Here is a 20,323-nt window from a genome sequence, read left to right on the forward strand (position 1 = left end):
AAACTTGTCTTCGCTTTTTGGTAAGGTTTTGAGCTATGATTGGGTTATAACAGAGTTGACACAGGGGCAGGTCAGGCCAGATTCACTCCTTCAATTACTCCCATAATGTCTCTATATTTAGGGTGCACACATCACAGTAAGAGACTACTTTCACCACAACCAACAGTTTTAAAAATTTTAATTTTCCTGGAAAGAGAAAGCGTTGGTTGATTGATAATGTATGTGACGCCATCTGCAAACCCAAGCCAGATGCTCTACTTCTACTTTTTGACAGTATGTGCAAAGTTGCATTTCAAAGCTTTGGAGGGATCAAAAAAAATATAATTCTGTACTGTACATACAAGGACAAATCATGAGAAGATTTTTTCGATATTGCACTAACAAATCTGGACAATCATATCTGAACAAAGGCGGTCAAGAAAGCAATGAAACCAAGGACACTGCAAACATCCTGGAACTAAATCATTGTGTGATTTTAATTAAATGCCTTTGTATGCAGCGTGTGCATGAATGCATGTGCAGACACAGGTATGAATGTAAAATGTAGCAGCAGATGCAGTCCTACCAGTAATCTTATCCAGTTCAGCCAAAGTGTCCTGGTAGGAGGTGATGATTCCTCCGTATCGTGTCATCACCTCTTTCCTCAAGTTGTCCCAGTGAGGAGACAGCTCCCCCAGCTCCCTCAGGTCTTGCACCCTGCAGATAAACACACATATATGATGACCTTTGTGGTTTTAATGGATAATAAACAAAGCATTAGTGATGTCCACAAATCTTGGCTTCCTTCCGTTTAGCTTTGTGTTTAAAACATTGATATTAGACATAAAGAATCTAATTAAAGTTTTTCCTTATCCAATGAGAGGGTCGTACTGTAAAGGACAGAGGGTGTCGTACGCTGTAGGTTGTAAAGCCCCCTAAGGCAAATTTGTGATATTGGGCTAAATAAATAAAACTGACTTGACTTGACTTAATTTAAGGGAGAAAAAGTTAAATTAACAAGTTTTTCCTCAATTTATACTTTGATTTTGATTTGATTGAAACCTTAAATTTGATTTAATATCAATCAAAATATTTCTATGGTCAAAGACAAAAAAAATGACTGACACAAAGTAAAAAGATGATTTATTATGAAGACCACACACCATTTTTTACTTTGTTACAACTTATTTTTTTCATTTGGAAAAATCTAAGATTTACTATTACATCAAAGTATAGTTTTTACCTTCAAATAAAGTAGGATAAGTTGAATTTTATTAGAGCAATTTTATTAACCTTTCTCAAATTAAATCAATGGTACAGTACAAACATTTTTAATTATACTTTAATCAATATATTTTCTTTAGTCACAAGCCAAAATGTTCCTTAATGTAGGTCAATATAATGAATTATGATTGAATGAATGATTTTGCATTTTTACAACTTAAATTTGACCATAAAAAAGCTAAATTTGTTAATACATAAAAGTATAATTTCCACTTAAGACAAAACTAAAAACGCTACTTTACTTAAAGACAGGGATATTCTCTTCAAAAGACCTCCGGAAACACATAAATCAACACTTGATGAAAAAAACATAAGAATGCCTCCTTTCTGTAACATTAATACCCCAAACATCTAAATATGTAAAAGTGGTTTGTGCATCTCTGTTTTTAAACTTGAAATATGTAATGTAGTCGCGGTTAAGACGTGTAAAAACAGTTCAGGATATACCAAAAAATATATAATTTAGAATCCTGGTAAAAACACAGACACAGACTTGCACACACTGCCCAGACACACAAGCACACACAGTAACGCCCCGAAGCAGCCTGCGCTCAGCCAGATAAACTCATTTCTGGACCTCAGGCTAGAAACTGTGCCCACTTATCCCCTCGGCCCTATCAAATATCTCCCCTGATCCCGCCATTCTTTCACCATTACGTATAAAATAAACCCATCCTGTCTTTACTGGTGTCACTGGAGTGATCCGTTGCTTGGCCTTTATCCAGTTGTGCCTGCAGCCTAAGGCCAAAACCATCTGTGCTCCTTGTTTAGGAAATAACAGTGGCCGTGCAGGAGTGTGTATATGTGTGTGTGTGTTTATCTATGTGGCTGATTTCCTACTAGGAAGTCCAGTCTCTTTCATTGGCTCATTATTTGCATGTGAAAGGCGACATCAGATGGACAGATATCATTCAGAAACCTGCCCTCCAGCATCCATTGAAAAGTAAATTGCAGTGATATTATAGAAATTAGAGGTTGAAGGAGGTTCAACGCTGTATTCAGGATAACAAATACACGGTCATATGCATTGCTTTCATGATAACGAGCCCAATTTTCAGTGATTACACCTCATACATTTTGTATACAGTATGTCCTAAAAATGAAAGGCTGCACGCTCGTTGGTTCGACTTATTGTTGAGACCGGGCATAATTGCTTGAATGCATAATGTAGTAGTTATTTCTTTGTTGTATAGTTCAACTACTACAACAAAGCGTTAGGCGCCGATAGCCTCTCCAGACTATTTCCTGGTTTCCTCCAGGTAAGTAAGTTATTTTTAGATTACTTTGAAGTACTTCAATACACAGCAGAGCGCGATAGAAATCGTTCCAGAGAGAGAGAGAGAGAGAGAGAGTGGAGAGAGAGAGAGAGAGAGAGAGAGAGAGAGAGACAGAGAGAGAGAGACAGAGAGAGAGAGAGTGAGAGAGAGAGAGAGAGAGAGAGAGAGAGAGAGAGAGAGAGAGCGAGAGAGAGCGAGAGAGAGAGAGGAGAGAGAGAGAGAGGAGAGAGAGAGAGAGAGAGAGAGAGAGAGAGAGAGAGAGAGAGAGAGAGAGAGAGAGAGAGAGAGAGAGAGAGAGAAGAGAGAGAGAGAGAGAGAGAGAGAGAGAGAGGAGAGAGAGAGAGAGAGAGAGAGAGAGAGAGAGAGAGAGAGAGAGCGAGAGAGAGAGAGAGAGAGAGGAGAGAGAGAGTGAGAGAGAGAGAGAGAGCGAGAGAGAGAGAGAGAGAGAGAGAGAGAGAGAGTGAGAGAGAGAGAGAGAGCGAGAGAGAGAGAGAGAGAGAGAGAGAGAGAGAGAGAGAGAGAGAGAGAGAGCGAGAGAGAGAGAGAGAGAGAGAGAGAGAGAGAGAGAGAGAGAGAGAGAGAGAGAGAGAGAGAGAGTGAGTCAAGGTCATATGTATGATCAAACCCAATATTTAAAGGGGTGGGTTTCAGCCAAATTACAAAACAAGACAAAAGCGTATTTCTCATATATCTCTAGTGGTATCCAGCCATGCTGTCAAGAGTTTCTTTGTAAGGATGTAGTTCCAATATAAACTGTTATCCAGACACATTGTTTCTGGAAAAATATGTTGTGGTTGATTCTATTAAAACACTGTTAGCACTAGAGCTAGTCTGATGTATTGGCCGATATAAGCTTAATGAAGCGACGCCTGCCAGCAAGTTCAGGCAGCCCAACTTGAGTCCTCCGCTACACTCACATGGCACATAGTCTCGTCGCTGCATCATATATCAAATGCACCCATTTAATCACGGCGCTGTACTTAAGCCGTCAGTGTTAGAAAGCCCACATCTTTGTGTAATAAGTTTGCCTGTGTATTGCTTTATAAGTTTGTTTGCGCTGTTCTGATAGTGATTTACTTTGTCTCACCTAAATGACGTCATCGGAGCGGCCTTGTTGTTAACGAGCCAGCAGCGGGAGGTTTAGTTTCAGTTTAGTTTGTTTGGCTGATATGATGACGTTTCTTTCTCTCCCTTTTTTCGCCATTCACCTATACAAGGGGTTCTCAATCTTTTTGGGGCCAGGGACCCCTTATAAGGGAGAAACTTTTCTTAGGACCCTCTCATAATCGTAACACAGATTAAGCTTAATGCTTAGTATCATTTGTACTCTTAAAGTGGGCATACACTGTACGATTTTAGAAATGTTGTCATGTACTTCCTACTCCTACTGTACGAGTAGATCGTTTGCGATGTAAAGCCAAAGCTGTATTAACAGAGGGGCAGAAATCTCAGGGAGCGATACATCAAAACCTGACAAATTAAACCATAAATTATCTGCATGGATTGATACCACTAGAGGTAATTGAGTAACTATGTTTTTGTTTATAATGATTTAAATACGTACCCCTGCACAGCATTACATCATCTAACTACATACAGTATATATACAGCGAACATTTGCAAATGACATTCTAGCCCAGCTAAAAACAACCGAACCAGCTGTGGATCACAGACATTTTCCTCATCTCTCGCCTCTCTGCCTGGTTCTAAACAAACCTGCAGGCGGAAACAACCTCTAGGCTGAGAGGCGCCACATGCTGGGCGACTCTGCCAACACGCTCTGCAGGTGGTTGTAAGTAAGTTATGCTTATGGTATAGGAAGATAGACAGAAGGCTTCCTCACAAAGGAAGTATATTCCAGATTACCATGAGCGAAGGAAGCTTACAGTACCAAGGGCAGCAAGCAGCACGGGCCGCATGTGATTTTAGGTTATTCGAAGGAAGCATCATTTTCAGTTTTGGCGAATGAATAGTGCTTGAAACCATTCTTATTATAAAGGGATTTAAACAGAGACTAATGATTAATATACATGTTAATTAAAAAATTGTGTTGTGCAATAGTCCCAAAAATGGGATTCACATCGTTGTAAAAAAAAGAAAAGAAATCATGCATTTTTCATTGATGCATGCTAATGGACGCCATCATTGAGGTCGATTTCCCAGCTAGTAAGGAATATATTGTTTCCAGCATACCCACTTCAGTTGAAGTGACCACTAATACCATAAATGGGCAATTTTAACCAATCAAGGGTCAATGTTCTCACTGTTTCTGGTTTATATAGAAGATGTTGCATGGTAGTAGATTGTTCCAATGCTCTTTAAGAGATTGCAACTATTCACAATTATCTTAACCTCTAACTATACCTCTCAGCCACTGCTATTTGTGCATCACAGTGTCAAAGTGGACTATTGTCTCCGGAGAGATCTGTTATTATGTGTAGGGAAGTCTGGAGTGGATGATCCCGGTCTATAATGGATGAAATAATAGAGGAACATATCTGCTTGCTAAATGAGGGTGATAAGGCAGTGGGCTGGTGGGCAGAGAGATACGGTATCACCTCCTTAATCAGAGGGCTATTGTCTAGAAAGAGTAAAGGTGTGATTGGGGTGAGGTGCGATAAGAGCAAGTGTAGGCTGATTAACTACATATATGCACGTAAAAAAGGTCACAACAGTCAATCGGGTCTTTTTGTGTTACATCTAACAGCAGACATTTGAAAAAAAAATGCTCCAACAAACATTTTATACATAAGAAAATAGATGAGATCTAATTTTCTTGGTTTAAATTTGTGAAGGGGAAAACACATGGTGACTGTAATATTGAATATTTTAGTTAAAATATAGTATATATATAGTTAAAATTACAAATTAAATGTTTATACAGGTCAAATGACCTAACCTGTTAGGATACTGTACTGTATTGGTTTAATTTCATGATATTAACATACTATTTTCATACTTATATGGTTAATAGTTTATACAATAAAAGACTGATACTTGACGTCCGTGAATTGATACAATATTGCCACACAAAATATGGCGATACTATGCTGTATTGATTTTTCTCCCCCACATTAATAAAACATTATGCAGATATTAGAAAATTAATTGATGGACAAAAATCAAGTAGAACTTTGTGCTCAAAATGACGTGAACGGATGACTGGGAGAACAGAATACATTTCCCAAAGAGCAAAGACATGTCGTGTGGGCACCTGTATTTCATGGTGCGTTAGAGTGCGTTAGAGTGCGTTAGAGTGAATTTAATCACAGAGGGCTTTGTGTGTGGGGTCAATAAAATCTGCTTGAGAGGACTGAAAAGCAAATGCTTCTTTTACAACACTGCAGCTCCCTCTGAAAAAAACAAGACAAGCCCATCCAACATGCACAGTCATTAATGCTGATCCTGAATGTACAACACAATTGGAAAAAGTGAAGCCAGATGCCAAAATGTCACCGATATGATCTTGATGCACAATAAGAGTACTTATTTATTAACAGGAAAAGAAGGGGGGCATGATTTTTTCCATTAATGAGAAACAAGACAGCTCTTAATGAATGGGGTTTAATCGACACCCACACACTGACACTTTACTACACATGCATTAATTATCTTTACACACACACAGAGATACACACACACACACACACACACGAGGAGTCACAGCATCTTCACTGGAGGAGAGAAGAAAAATCAGCAACCCCTGTGTTCGCGGAGTTCGATTAAAACATGACTGTAGACATCAAAGCGAACAAACGGAAGGAAGAAACATCCAAGATTATCACAGAGTGGCGAAGCAAACTAAGCCGCCCACCATCCGCCGCTGCACGCACAACTTTGCAGCACTAACTGAATCATTAAAAACAGCGAGCTAGCACCATGTGTGAGGCTGGCTGACAGGAACGTCTAAATGGAGATGCACCGTGGAAAAAGACAACATTTAAAGAGGATTATAGGAGAGGTGCCTCAGCGACCGAGCTGGAGATACGGTACAAATGCCTGTTAATAAACAAACACTGTATATGGTAGTCATGGTTTGGAGCCTGCTGTGTGTTCATGGGCTGTATTATACAGATAAGACGTTCAATAAATATTCTATAATTGTCTTCTAAATTTAGTTGTGATTTAAATGATCAGTTTACAGAGCAGATCATCTCCTATTTAAACAGAACGTAGAGATACTGAGAGAGGACATGTGGGAACCATGGTCTGGGAATGCGAATGTCGTATCTTTCCTGCGACAGTGCTGTTGAAGTGATGAGGAAGGATGCTCCGCGGACACTGTTCTTTTTGGTATAATAGAGTTTATTACAAACAAGCAACAAATGTCATAACGAACGTCTAGAGCGTCCGGAGGTCTCAACTCAAATCTGAGAGTCCCCCCTTTGGGGCTCTCGCGCCTCCTTATATCGGGCACAGATGTTATGCAACATCTGTCATGTAACATGCGAGCTGAGCATAAGAACATGTGTGTCCTACATGTTTATCTTTCAACCCCTGGACTTTGGACCCTATGTCCACGTATGCTATTTACCCATGTTTGCATAAGAGGGGCCCCGCTGTCTTGTATAAGACCTGAAAATATACCACACGAACCGATTAACTGATAAAGAAGTTTGTCTAATCAATCGGTCAATAATGTTTCTATGTGTGTGTGTGTGGTGGAGGGTATGATCGCACTTGTGTGTATGTTTTACAATGTGAATTGGCATGTTTCCACCAGTTCAGTTCAATTCGCTACACATTAGAACGGGTATATTTTGCGTTTCCATTAGCAAAAGTTATGGATGGTACCAATAGAACCACTCCATTTTTGGTACCACCTCGGTCGAGGTTCCAAGCGAGCTGAGCCGATACTAGAAGGTGGAGATAAAACACTGAACTGGTCAGAGAGAATCGTCATTAGCGCTCGCAAAACTACTCCATAAACTACGCTGTACAATTGATAAAGTGTAGATGTTTCTCTGTTTGGTTGCCGATGACATGATTCAGCGAGTGTCCCGTTTAAGATGATGTCACAGCAGTTTAATGTACCGCCGCTACAACGATCGGCTGAGAATCCCGCCTACACTGATGGGGTACTATCTGCAGTGGAAACGCGGCAAGAGAAAAGGACCTCGTACCAAAAGTGAGTCGAACTGAGTCGAGCAGAGCCGTACTATGCAGTGTTAACACGGCTAAAGTGTCCTTGAACCCTGCTTGATACTTCAGATGCACACTGTGATTACAAACTCTCCTCCCACCACCAAGTTCATCAAAGTCTCTGATTGCATTTTTGTGCCTATTCTTTGCATTTAAGGGAGTATAAAGAAATCATCTGGCTGTGTGTGTGTGTGTTTGTGCGTGTTATGTATGAGAAGAGGTTGCCAGGGACAACTGGCCAGTTGAGGAATGATCTGCCTCGACAAACACTGGTTGAGCCTGAGGGAAGGGACTACGGGATGTAATTACAGGTGCCCACTCAGAGGGACTGGTGAAACATCACCTCCCTCTGTTCTCTTCTTAACCCATCCTCATTCTCACACACTATCAACTGGACTGGACTTTAATGGCAGTTATGTTCTTGAGTTCCATGTTTTGGTGCAGTTTGTTCAAGCACATTTATTCACAGAATTTGTATCAAAGTTATAATAAAAAAAAAAATACAACGATTTTTTGACAGTGGATCAGTTTTAAATTCTGGGCAGGGGTGGTGTAATGATACAAGAAGGAGACGCCACAGTCAGCTGCAGGCTCCTCAGCAAGGTAACCAACGTTGCCGTGACCTGCCATTGTGTGGAAAACGACTTGCACTGTGCGCAGCCTGAAGTCAGACCGTAATTGCTCATGGCATGACGCACAAAAAAGGCCAATTACTAACTGACTTCATGAGTTCATGTGTATGGCTGCGCTACTAACGGATACACCAGTTGCTTCTCTGTTGTATTTCTGACAAAATTGCTGCTCATGGTGTGTTTGCTGCCCCCAGAATTCAGGGCCCAGTAGTGTTAACCAGTGGGCAACCTGTGGGTCTGAGAAGTGAAAACAATGCGGAAGTGTCTTAAACTTATATTCTTTCCAGCCAGCAGGGGGCGACTCCTCTGGTTGCAAAAAGAAGTCAGATTATATAGAAGTCTATGAGAAAATGAGCCTACTTCTCACTTGATTTATTACCTCAGTAAACATTGTAAATGTGAGTTTATGGCCTCAATCTCTAGTTTCAGGTCTTCTTCAATACAGCATGATGTTCATTTAGTAAATTATGGTCCTATTTAGAGTCAAATAGACCATAAAGCAGGGTATGAGTTAGGACATGGCTACCTTTGATTGACAGTTCATTACCACGGCGTTGTCTGGTCTGGGAGTTGTTTGTGTTTCTGTCTTACAACTTTAACCTTTTCACAGAGTGTGTGTTCAGTTCATGAAAGTTAATTGTAACATTTTGGTCTCCTAAAAATGTTTTATTCAGCGTTCAGTTGTACTGAGCTCCACCCTCTCGTGTTACTTCTGGTTGCCAAAAACCAAGGTGGCAACGGCCAAAATGCAAAACTCGAGGCTTCAAAATGGGTGACATCATGGTGACTTCATCCACTTCTTATATACAGTCTATGGTGTAATCTTATTAACCAGGACTGAAATCTTAAGTTAAGTTTTTGTCTGATTCAGCACCAGTGGCAGGATGTTCCTTCTTGCAAAGCTTCAAGAAAGGACCGAGAGCAGGTGTGCATGAGTGTGTGTTTGAAAGAGACAATGTTTGTCATTTTCTGGATACGTGGGCGTAGAAGGCTCGTTTGAAGTGATAAGCAGATCTAAATAATTCACTCCTCTCCAAATATAGGCGGAACTTCTAAACCATCGCTTACGGTGAAGTGGGTCAGGAACTACCGTCTAGAAACTACACACACCTACTGTACACATAACACCTGGTTGGAATTTTACTTTGAACTTTTCATTGTTCCCCATTGGCTGGTTAGTTGATGTCTACACAAACACGGAAATGAGCTATCTGATGCAATGAGAAAGCTGGCAGTGACATCCACGGGATCGACAGTGTGATTTCAGAGGGACTTACCTGCTCATGTCCTCCTGAATATACAATGAGAGCAGCTGTTTGGGGATGCTAAAGGACAACGTGCACTCCTCCATCTGTTCCCGGACAAGCATCCACTTGCTGTCCACTGTTTGGAATCTGTACACCTTGCATATTGGGTTCTTGAACACTGAGAGAGGGACACAAAGGGAGTGAAGAAAGGTATATTGAACCATCTGACACAGCAGAAAATACACCACGTTCTCATCAAAGATATTTCTAACTTTTAAAATTTTACAAAAGGAAAACAGAAGATCTAAACAGTTGGCACCTTCAAGGAAGCTACAAACAGAAACTCTTCAAAAGACACATGAGGCATGTAGCACAAATCAAATTCTATAATCAATAACTGTGTCTGCCATAGATAAGGTGTTTATCATCGTCCAAGGCCTTTCTCTTTCTACTTCAGTGGCAGCACAGCAGACTAGAATACCGACTGGAATACTGAGACCTTGTCCCGTTATTCTTTTTTTCTCCATTTCCATTTTAATTGCTTGTTTATTGTACAGCACTCGGTCAAAAACTTTGACTAACCCCGCCACCCAGCTCTCCCATTAAAACCTATTCAGATTCAACCCCATCTTCTTCATTTTCGCAGAGAGTGGCTAATAGCAGCAATCGAAGGCTGGGAACGAAAAACAGCTCTAAAGCTCTTATCTGCATGCTGGCAGCAGAGGGCAAGAAAGCTGTCTGCCTTGAACAGTGTTTACCACTCCTTTCCGTTTCCAGAGCTGCAGTCATAAAGGAAGTCACTCAATAAGTCGGAGCCGAAGCACCCGGGGTGAAACGTTGACAATCTCGCTCTAGGCAGTCAAACATGCATGGCACCAGTAAAATGTTTTCGCTTGAACTCAAAAATGGGAGAAACACTCCTGCTCCTGCTGACAGCACAGAGAACGCTCCCCCTACCAAACCCGTCATACTGCACTGTACCCTGATCTGGCCCCACACTGTCCTTTCCTCAAAGTCATCTGTCTAAGTGCCCAAGTCATTAATCCTGCTGGTGCTACGTCATTTTGTCCTCGAGTGTTTAAGTTCAGTGATGCCCTTCAATGCAGATGGGTTCAAGAATGCGCACTACAGTGAGAGTTCTTATGTAGTTAGAGGATATAAATATAAGATGTAATGTCATGACGTGTGCTAGCTGGTTGGTTTTAAAAGCTGTTTCAATTGACGCTGGTTTCCAAGGTTATTTAGGGCAACCATTTCAAAGCAAAACAAAAAAATGGTTTGTGGGAAGTAGTAGAAGTTGTTTTTTTGTTTTGCCTTTTTCACCTTTATATACCTTACAGTGTGTAAGGAGACAGAAAATGGCAGAGAGAGATAGAGAGGGGTATGAATGCAACACGGCTGGAGTCGGACTGGGGACGTTGGGGTTATGCAGGCTGTTCTCATACACCGTTCGTAGCTATACCTACAAATAGTAATGCACTGTAATTCGTATATATCCCACAAAATCAATTCATATGTAATCCACGCAATCGTGAACCAGGAAGTATAAAGACCAACAAATGCCGCGTATGGAGGAGGTTGGGTGGATGGATGTTCGAATCTCGTATGAAACCAGAAGTCAACGTTGATTTATCTGTCACGTAATTTCCGTACTTAAGTAACGCGACTTCCTGTGTTATTTTAACCCAAACTACAATATTTTCCTAAACCTAAGCAAGTTGTTTCCTGTGAAGATGGAAGTTTACTTTTAAAAGACTGTATGCACGTAACGAGCGGAAATTGACACATGCGTTACGTGTAGCTGGACATTCGTAGGAAAACGCACAAAAAATGAGGGATACATTTTTGTAAGATGTCATACAAACCATTGTATGAGGATACGTTGCGTTATGTGGCATGCGCTGTAACCATTCGGCTACCGAGGTGCTCCAACTTAAATTAATTTCTTTAACAGCAGCTAATATTTCTATATGCTTTCCTGGCAATATTCTGTATTTTTCTTATTTTCAATAAATCCCATGAAAAGTCGAACAAACAATTGATTGTAAAAACAAATACTGTCTGTGTAGCTAAAGCCGGATATACAGTAGCTTATTTCCTCTGTGCCATAGACCTCCATTATTGTCCAAAAACACATCAATGGGTGACATATTTCTCCATTAATACGAACGTATGGTAGTGCAGTTCATGTTGCACCAATCTTACGTAAACAGTTTTGGTGGAAATGTATTAATCCACAGTTGAAAATAGTCTCGAAAGAACGCATGATTTACTTATTTTTGAGCGGCATGAAAACTGCAGCAGCCAGCTGTTTTAGGAAAGCCTTTTTTAAAAGATGAAACTTTATGAAGTTTATTAATATTTATGTCTTCAGTAGGAATTAATGGGCCACAGATGGGGTAAGCAGCATTGAGAGACAAACTAATGGGCTGTTGATTTGGGTTGTGGGATTCGTTCCCAATATTTTTTAAGGTGAAAACTATTCACTTGATGAGATTAAAATGGACAAACTATTAGCCATGCACAGTAACCATGATGAGCACCGTAGAAATGAAGCACCATGTGACATTCCTCAGAGGCAAAATTATTGAACATCTAAAGACACTTCTGACCTTCTAAACAAAAGGTGCTTCTATCAATGTGTGGCGCATATCTTTTTTTATGAAAGTTCAGCATCAAAACAGCAGGAATATATTGACGATATCTGAAAAAGGCACATTTTAGCGTAATTTGTTTTTGTTTGTTACATCATATTGAGCAAAAATAGTGTGTGGATACACTATAAACCCAGGTACAATTAGAGCTCCCCTGAAGGACAATAACTGTTAGCCAAATAGGCTATAGAGAGGCTTATTATTATTTTTCTACGCTGCTGAAGTTGATGTTGAAATTAATGATGATTAAGGTTAAGCCCGGCCCTGGAATCACCCCAGAAAGGATTCGTAATTGCAACTAAATTAAATGGGATATTCAGACATTGTTGGCATGGGGATTAGAGAAAGTGAAATGGATGACAAAAATAAATGGGGAGCAAGGGACACATGGAGAGAAGGGGTTGAAGGCACGACCTTAATCGGAAGAGCGACAGTTGCTGACTTCCACCTCCGCCGGAGAAGCAGATTAACCCCTGAACTCCCCCCTGCGACCACACTAATCTGACCACCAATCAGCCGCCTCTGTTTCCCTTCCCGACACCTCTTAAGAAAATGACTTTCCGAGACGTGCTGTGCGTGGGCTCCCCTCTCTCTGCATGCTCATTTCAAAAGGTAATAAAAGTGGAAGACTAAATTGCATTACTCAATCTGGCGAGGTCTGCGGGGAGGGTATTGTTTTGACGGGCTGCAGATGTGCACCTGCAAACATGGCTGCAGTTCACTAGCTAATCACAGTAGAAACAGTAAGTGACAATGGCACCATGACAACAGGCGTGGGGCTGCTGGGGAGCTCAGGGAGGTGGTGGGAATCTGGAGAAAATGGATGTGTGGAACAAATGCATGCATGGGGTGAGAAATGGAAACTAGTTTCCCGAGTGTCCTCTGAACAAGGGCTGTGAAGTTTCAACACAGCGGGAGTTGTGACCTTTTCAAGTCTAACCCTTTTCTGTGTACATGTCTCTCTCTAACAAAATCTTACAAATATTACTCTACCAGCGAGAGAGCTAGCTTTCTGTGTTGCCACTAAATTAATCTCATGATTGTCTCCCACTATTCATTCTCACTGCCTAAAAGCACAGAGACTGATTTAATAAAAGCAGGACAAATATAAATTCAAATTCTTTAGTTAAATAGAATACAAAGGGGCAATACAAGGTCAATATGATACAACATTAAACTCTTCCGGTCCTTGAGGACGCCGGCGCACCAGGCCAACTTTACGGTGTTTCAGAGGCTGTAGCAGGCTCAGTTTTAGAGTGAGAGTGAAGGTATCATATGAAACTAGAAAACATAAGTAATCCATGTCATGCAAGCATGGCTAAATAATGCTACGAAGTTGGGCAAAATTTTGGCGAGGAAAAACTGGCATGGCCATTTACAAAGTGGTCCCTTGACCTCTGACCTCAAGATATGTGAATGGAAAATTGGTTCTATGGGAACCCACAAGTCTCCCCTTTACAGGCATGCCCACTTTATGATAATCACATGCAGCTTTGGGACAGAATCATGCAGTTTTATGCATGCAGTACAAATGTGTTATTTTTGCCTATTCTAAAATGGTGTATTTGAATACTTCTTCATACTGGGATCACTAAACAGTCTTGGAATAACATAAATTGTGTATCACTGTAAAGCTGAGACTCTTGTGGATCCAATGAGCCCAATTGTATTCATGTGTGATAATGTTAGTCCTCATAGTAGCCATTTAATTGTAGTGAGACCATTTTTTTAAAATCTTGACCTCACTGTATAAAATGGCCTGTGGTGACCTCTAGGATAATCACAGCCTCATGAAACTTTACAACCACAAACTAGAGACCTAGAGCACTCAGAGGATGGATGGCTTTCCTAGGTAGATTGACAATAAAGGGGTTTCTGAGCAGTTTACACAACTGAAGTGCTCCCCATCCAATCGCTGAAAAATGCAAATCTTGCAGAAATCTCCAAATGTCAAATGTTTTTGATATCAAATCACAGCATGGCTTTTCTATGGTGTTCCTCAAAGTCTTGGTGTCTTAATGTGGTATTTTGGAGGGATTGTTGATCATTTTTATCAATTCTCGAATGGTAAAAAATGGTTACATTTTGCACCAAATCTGTGTAACAAATGGTAGCAACCCAAAAAGTGCTGCATCAACTTTCGGATGATGTACACCACTTCCACATGACATATACTGTTGAACTGCTATCGCCCCTTAAAGACCCCTGTACCCCCCTAAAAAAGACAAAACTGGGTCTATGGTAAAGAGGAGTGGAGTGGAAAAGGTTAAGGGACTATTGGATAAAGTAAGATGCTAACTAGCACAATGCTGCATTACAATAAAATCTAGGTGAATTATTTCAAGACTTTCTTTGACGCCATTACAGGATGAGTTTTCACCATTTATCTCCTGTAAAAATAACTTATTCTATTCTGAGTGGACAAAGAAAAAATGAAGTAGAAAAACAGGGAAATTAGAGAACAAATGTTTTGTCTTTCTTTTTCTTTCTTTTAATGCCACATTATTCAGCAATGAATAGTGAAATTGCAGGTGTTCAAGATGTGATTCATACCTGGACCTGTCAGTGGGTTATTTTCTCTGTCGATGCAGGCATGGGACGCGGACTCATAGACCAAGGGACACTGGAAAGGAAAAGAACAAAGAAACAGAGGGGGAATATTAAAATAATAACAGTATTTTTCTGAGAACCAGGAGGGCTTTGATCATGACTATTACTTTTTATTATTTGTATAGCCCAAAAGGAGGTGACCACAGCCAAATACAAATGTAGCCTGCAACCAATAATTCATCTCACAGCTGAGTTTAGTGGAAGTTCAGGTATGAAAAACCCAAGTTAGCTTTGTCAGTCAGAAGCAATAATAAAAAACATTAAAAAAACACAATGGCTTAATGTGTGAATTAATATTTTTCTTGGCTTTTGTTTGCTTTACTTATAATAATAATAATAATGACATTTCATTTCAATGAAACAATCTGTGCTGTATGCACATTACAAACACTACATTTAAAGTCTAGAGCCACATGGAACCACACAGAGCAAACAGCTGCTGCTCTCGTTTTAGTTCAAAGTTTCAAGCATGTTGCACTTCTGCTTTCACTGCAATCAGTGATGTCCCAGCAGGTGACAGCTGAAGGAAAACACACTGCTGGGACTTCACTGAATGGGTTGCCGGTCGGGAATTTATTACCTCCACTACCATTTTAGTCATTATCAACGCACTAAACTGTTGTTTCATCCTTTCCTATCCTACATTTCAAATGACTGTGCATTGACTTACAGTACAGAGCGCAAACACATTCATCAAAGTGACACAGACACCACAGTATGCTGCTTGTACAGAATAACCACAGGTTACCAAAACTAATGAGATAATAAAAAAACAACAGTGATAGTTTCCTGTGCTCTGGATTTACCTCACCTGACCTAATACAGATCATGGAGAACCAAACAGTTTAATTCTTTCAATTTAATCGTGTTACTGGGCAACAGACCCATTATCGTTAATGTGGCTCTTTCAGTGAACCTACCAGGGAGGAGAAATTGTGAGATAAAGAGAAAAATCCCCCTAATACTACTGAACACATGTTTTATTTTTTGTTTTGGGGAATTTCCCAAACCAAGTTTAGAATATTTGCCCATATTACCCCCTTAGTTACTGTTGCTATGCCTGTCAAGCTTTCCAATCTCTCACATAGCACACATGCAGTATGCAGTGATAATGGTAACAGATTTACTTCTCAAAATACTTCCTAATTTTTGAAACAATGGGTCCTTGATTTCAGACAGAGGTAGATAAATGCAGCTTCACATTTCTGGCCGACTACTAATGTTTCCGGTTGACTTGAATCTTGTAAAATGGGTCTCAAACATTCATATACATGATATTATGCTAGAAGACTGAGGCTACAGCTGCATGTCCTATGGGGAAAAGCAGAATCTCTGCATCCTCAAAAGTTGATGATTCATGTAGAAGACATGGTAATTAAGAAACAGCATTGTTCTTGTATTGCAGTGTAGAGCTAGTGACGAAAACAAAACCAGTAATTTTACCTCACAGAACACAGGAGTTTTTGGTCTACCGCTGCCTCGATCGGTTAGTTTGTTTGTGTCATTATGGGACTTTGGTGAATCCCAACTAACCACCAAAGTCACACAATAACAAAAACAAACTATATGATCGAGTCAGCGGTAGAGCAAAAACCACAGTGTTCTGTGAGGTAAAACGTCAAAAGTGAGCATGGCTCTCATACCCCCGCTCACTGCTTAACCCCTACGAAAGTAGGGCAAATGGTTTTGCCCTTTTGGAAATAATGGAACGAGTTTTACTGCAGAAACCAAAATTAAGTCGAAAAAATAATTTTTTTGGGCCAAAATTTCAAAACATTTGGGTACTCTGGACTTTTAATCCCCAAAAGGCACAACTGGACCACACTGTCAACCATTATACCAAATTTGAAGTTCCTAAGTTAAATAGTTTCTGAGTTCTGCTCCGGAAACGAAAGTGTGTCACACGAATGGACGGAAGGACGGACACGCGGAGCGACTACGTTGTCGCGGGGGTATAATTACTGTTTTTATCAATAGAGCCTGGTGGCTTTGAAGACAGCATCGATGGTAGGGTTGGGCAATATTTCGATATCATGATATGAGACTTGATGTAGTCAGATTTTGAATATTGTCATATCATAATATGGCAAAGTGTTGTCTTTTCCTGTTTTAAAGTCTGCATTACAGTAAAGTGATGTAATATCTGAACTTACCAGACAGTTCTAGCGGTATGATATCCACAGTACTGATGATTATTTATCAAAAATCTCATTGTTTAAATATTTTGTAAATGCACCAATGGTCAACCCTACAGTATCGCTGCAATATCGATGTCGAGGTATTTGTTCAAAAATATGTGATATTTGATTTTCTCCATATCGCCCAGCCTTATTGATGGATAAAACGGCTTCAGTTCCCTCTCAGAAAGGGCTGTCTGACAGCAAGGTGAAATGGTGAAAATATTCTAAATACAGCACACACTTAAACTGATATTGATTTCCTTTAGGTGGGCCTTTCTTTTAGGTGGCTAAAAGACGTTTTGCTGCAGCAGTACATTGCTTTGCTCCCATGCTGTAACTCCTGTCTGTTTCTCCAAACTGGGGGCGTGATGACCGTCATCTACTGTAGGTAATACACTGACTATGAATAAGTACCTCATACAACCCCACTTCAAAACACCAAAACTATCCTAAATATGAAGCTACCAAGTTAATTAAAACAAATAGTGTAAAAAATAAACCTTTCTATCTGTACGCTGCTACTCATAAAACTCAAACATGTCCATGTCACAACGACGCGTCAGCTAGTCCTTTGATACTGAAAAGCTCCAATGCCTCTTGATGCATTAAGTCTGGGACTCCTCATCAAAGCAATACTGACAACAATTTTTTTGCTCGCTGTATGTCAGCTCTGCCCTGTCTGATGAACCATTTAACGCAGCCAGACAGCCAAACCTGTCCCGAGAAAAGGACTTTAATGACTGCTAGGAACAATCCATCACCTCTCCTAGCTTAGAAACTGATCCTGAATAAAATAGACACCCAACTCAACACCACCATGCTCACACACACAAACTCCAAAAAGATAAAATGTGTCCGTTGAACAAAACAGACAGAAACAATCTGGACATTTCAGTAAGCATACGAGTAAGGTCTCAGATAATGAAAAGTATTAACAATGAGCCAAGGGGCCACAGCTGTGGAAGGAGTCCCATTGTAATCGTAGGCAGCAGCGGACAGCATGTGTTCGATGGCTCTTTGATGACTAAAATATGTAAAGAGATCAGATCAAAGGTGACTGGAGTCTCTTTCTTGTTTCAGCTGACTGTTTTTGAGGGGTCAGTGGGATATTCATGAGTAGCAGCCACTCAAGCAACGACAGGGAATGATCAAACAAGTGCCTCCAACCCCCCCCCCCCCACACACACACACACACACACACACACACACACACAGTAAATTCAGCCAGCAAGACACACACACGACGAAGGTAAATTGAACAAGAACTTCCCTACAAGTGAGTCTTGAGTCTCAAGTGAGCCCTCCCCCTAATGTTTGTCACATCCCTTCCCTCTTTCCTCCCCTCATCTTCTACAACAGAAACAACACACGAGGGGAAATGTGCTGTGACAACACATACACACACACACACACGCACAGGGCAACACATTCATCAAGGCGACATGGGCAGATTGTCAGTGACACTCTGGAGCCTAGCAGGGAACCTCCCTGCACCAGCAACAGGGGTGGGCAGAACGGAAAGCCAGTCAGCCATGTAGAAGCCCTTGGTCAATTATATAAGACAGTGATTCATACACACACACACACGCACACACACACACACACACACACAAAATACACACAAAAAACAGCAAATCAAAAGCAGGCGAGGACTATAAGTCTCCGTGCCGCCTGGCAGAGCTGTGCTGTGGTGATGGGAAATCTGAAATGTTCCCCTTTACAGATCAGAAACATCATTAAAGCTCCTTCTTTACTTTTTAATACCCGACCCCGGCTCTACAGGACACACTCACTTGACAAACAAATCTGACTCCATAAGGAACGTACAGAAAAATTAAGTGAAATCAGAGTACATACAACTTCATTCCTGGTGTGGTGGCAACCCATTCGCAGGACACACAATCTTCGCTTTGCTGCCAAACGCTGAAGGAGAACACGCTTTCTTCCTCTTTCTTTCCCCTGATTATGTGAGTCACTTCAGAGCCGAGTTAAGCGGTATGCATTGTATGAGATTAGAGCGGAGGCGGACGGGGGTGGCGGCAAGGAAGCCACGTTTAAGAAGCATCTGCCACTTGGTCAGATGAAGGAAGGCTGGCTACAAAATCCCACGCAAACAGGGTCAAGTGATGCTAATTTGGTCAGTCTCTCTTTAATCTATTCTATATGTGACAGAGGGAAAACACAAATGTACTCACTGACAGAGACATTACACGCACACACATCCTCTAAATCCCCATTAGGGTTTATTTAATCTCATTGGAGGACTTGAGCAGTGCCAGTCTAATCCTAGCATTAGCGCTAGGCATCTGGAGCGTGGAGACTCCTGCTTTGCGTCTTCCCCTTGCTATTTTACCTTGTGTGACGGGATGTCGGTGGTGATGTGGTCTACGTCGACCTCCTCCATCTCCCCCATCTTCAGACGACTCACCACCACTGATCCTGATGCGCACACACCATCAGATGACCTGGAGGGAGACAGAAAGAGAGTTAGTGTCCATAATGTTGTTAGCCTCCTCATTTAATCTGTTGAATAAAAAGTCTGTTGTGTTAAATGATCTTTTCCTCTGGCTACTACCTCTCCATGGGCCTGGAAAATATCCATCTCCATGTTGGGCCCCCAGACTCTCCGAACCTAATGAGCTTATTTCGACAGGTTGTGAAGTCATAAAGCTGGATGCTTGTACTGCAGCGATTTCTTTTTCTGACAGATTTTGCAGAAGCGCATGCAAGCAGAATAAAGAAGAAGAGCCTCCTCCAGCGGGAAGTTGACGGGGGTGAAGGAAAGAACATTTCGTATAACTGTTCAAATGGCTGTCTAATAACCCGGGCTATGTGCCCTGACAGACACAAAATGGATACTAGAGTTTTCATATCAGGGAGCCCGACCAATAGCGTTCCCAATCATGGAGCCATGATTAAGGAGCTGATAGAAAATCTATAGTATTGGCAGCAAGACAGATGCTCTCAAATGAAGAAAAATGGTCCTTGGGCATCGCACACGCAAGTCTGATCACCTTAGCAGACCCGTCCCTAATGTGCTCAGTTCCACTCCAGCTGGAGAGAATATTGGATGTTGTGTGCCAGCTAGTGGTCTGGGGAGACGGGGGAGACGGGGGAGACGGGAGGAGGATGACACACCCCTGACTGAGGAGGAGAAAACACGAGGAGGGTGATGGAAGCAGAAAGGATGCTTTCAAGGCCGATCCATCTCGGTCGGACGCGAGGGGGGAAAATCTAATCGCGCCCGAGGGAAAAGAGGAAAGGGAAGACGAGGAGAGGTAGGGAGGAATGTGAGGGAATACAGGAGAGGAGGATTGG

At 41.2% G+C, this 20,323-nt stretch overlaps 1 protein-coding gene across 1 annotated transcript in view; it reads right to left on the reverse strand.

The window, feature by feature from the left end:
• inpp4b (inositol polyphosphate-4-phosphatase type II B) overlaps positions 1-20,323 on the reverse strand; it is a 288,174-nt gene that overhangs the window by 65,813 nt on the left and 202,038 nt on the right. The window contains exons 8-11 of the mRNA XM_074629389.1: positions 19,359-19,470; positions 14,769-14,838; positions 9,592-9,739; positions 566-696 (exon numbers count right to left, since the gene is read on the reverse strand). Of these exons, the coding sequence (XP_074485490.1) occupies positions 566-696; positions 9,592-9,739; positions 14,769-14,838; positions 19,359-19,470 (461 nt within the window). The remainder of the gene's footprint in view (positions 1-565; positions 697-9,591; positions 9,740-14,768; positions 14,839-19,358; positions 19,471-20,323) is intronic.

The sequence above is a fragment of the Sebastes fasciatus genome, chromosome 3 (genome assembly GCF_043250625.1).
Source record: "Sebastes fasciatus isolate fSebFas1 chromosome 3, fSebFas1.pri, whole genome shotgun sequence".
In the NCBI taxonomy this organism is placed as follows: domain Eukaryota; kingdom Metazoa; phylum Chordata; class Actinopteri; order Perciformes; family Sebastidae; genus Sebastes; species Sebastes fasciatus.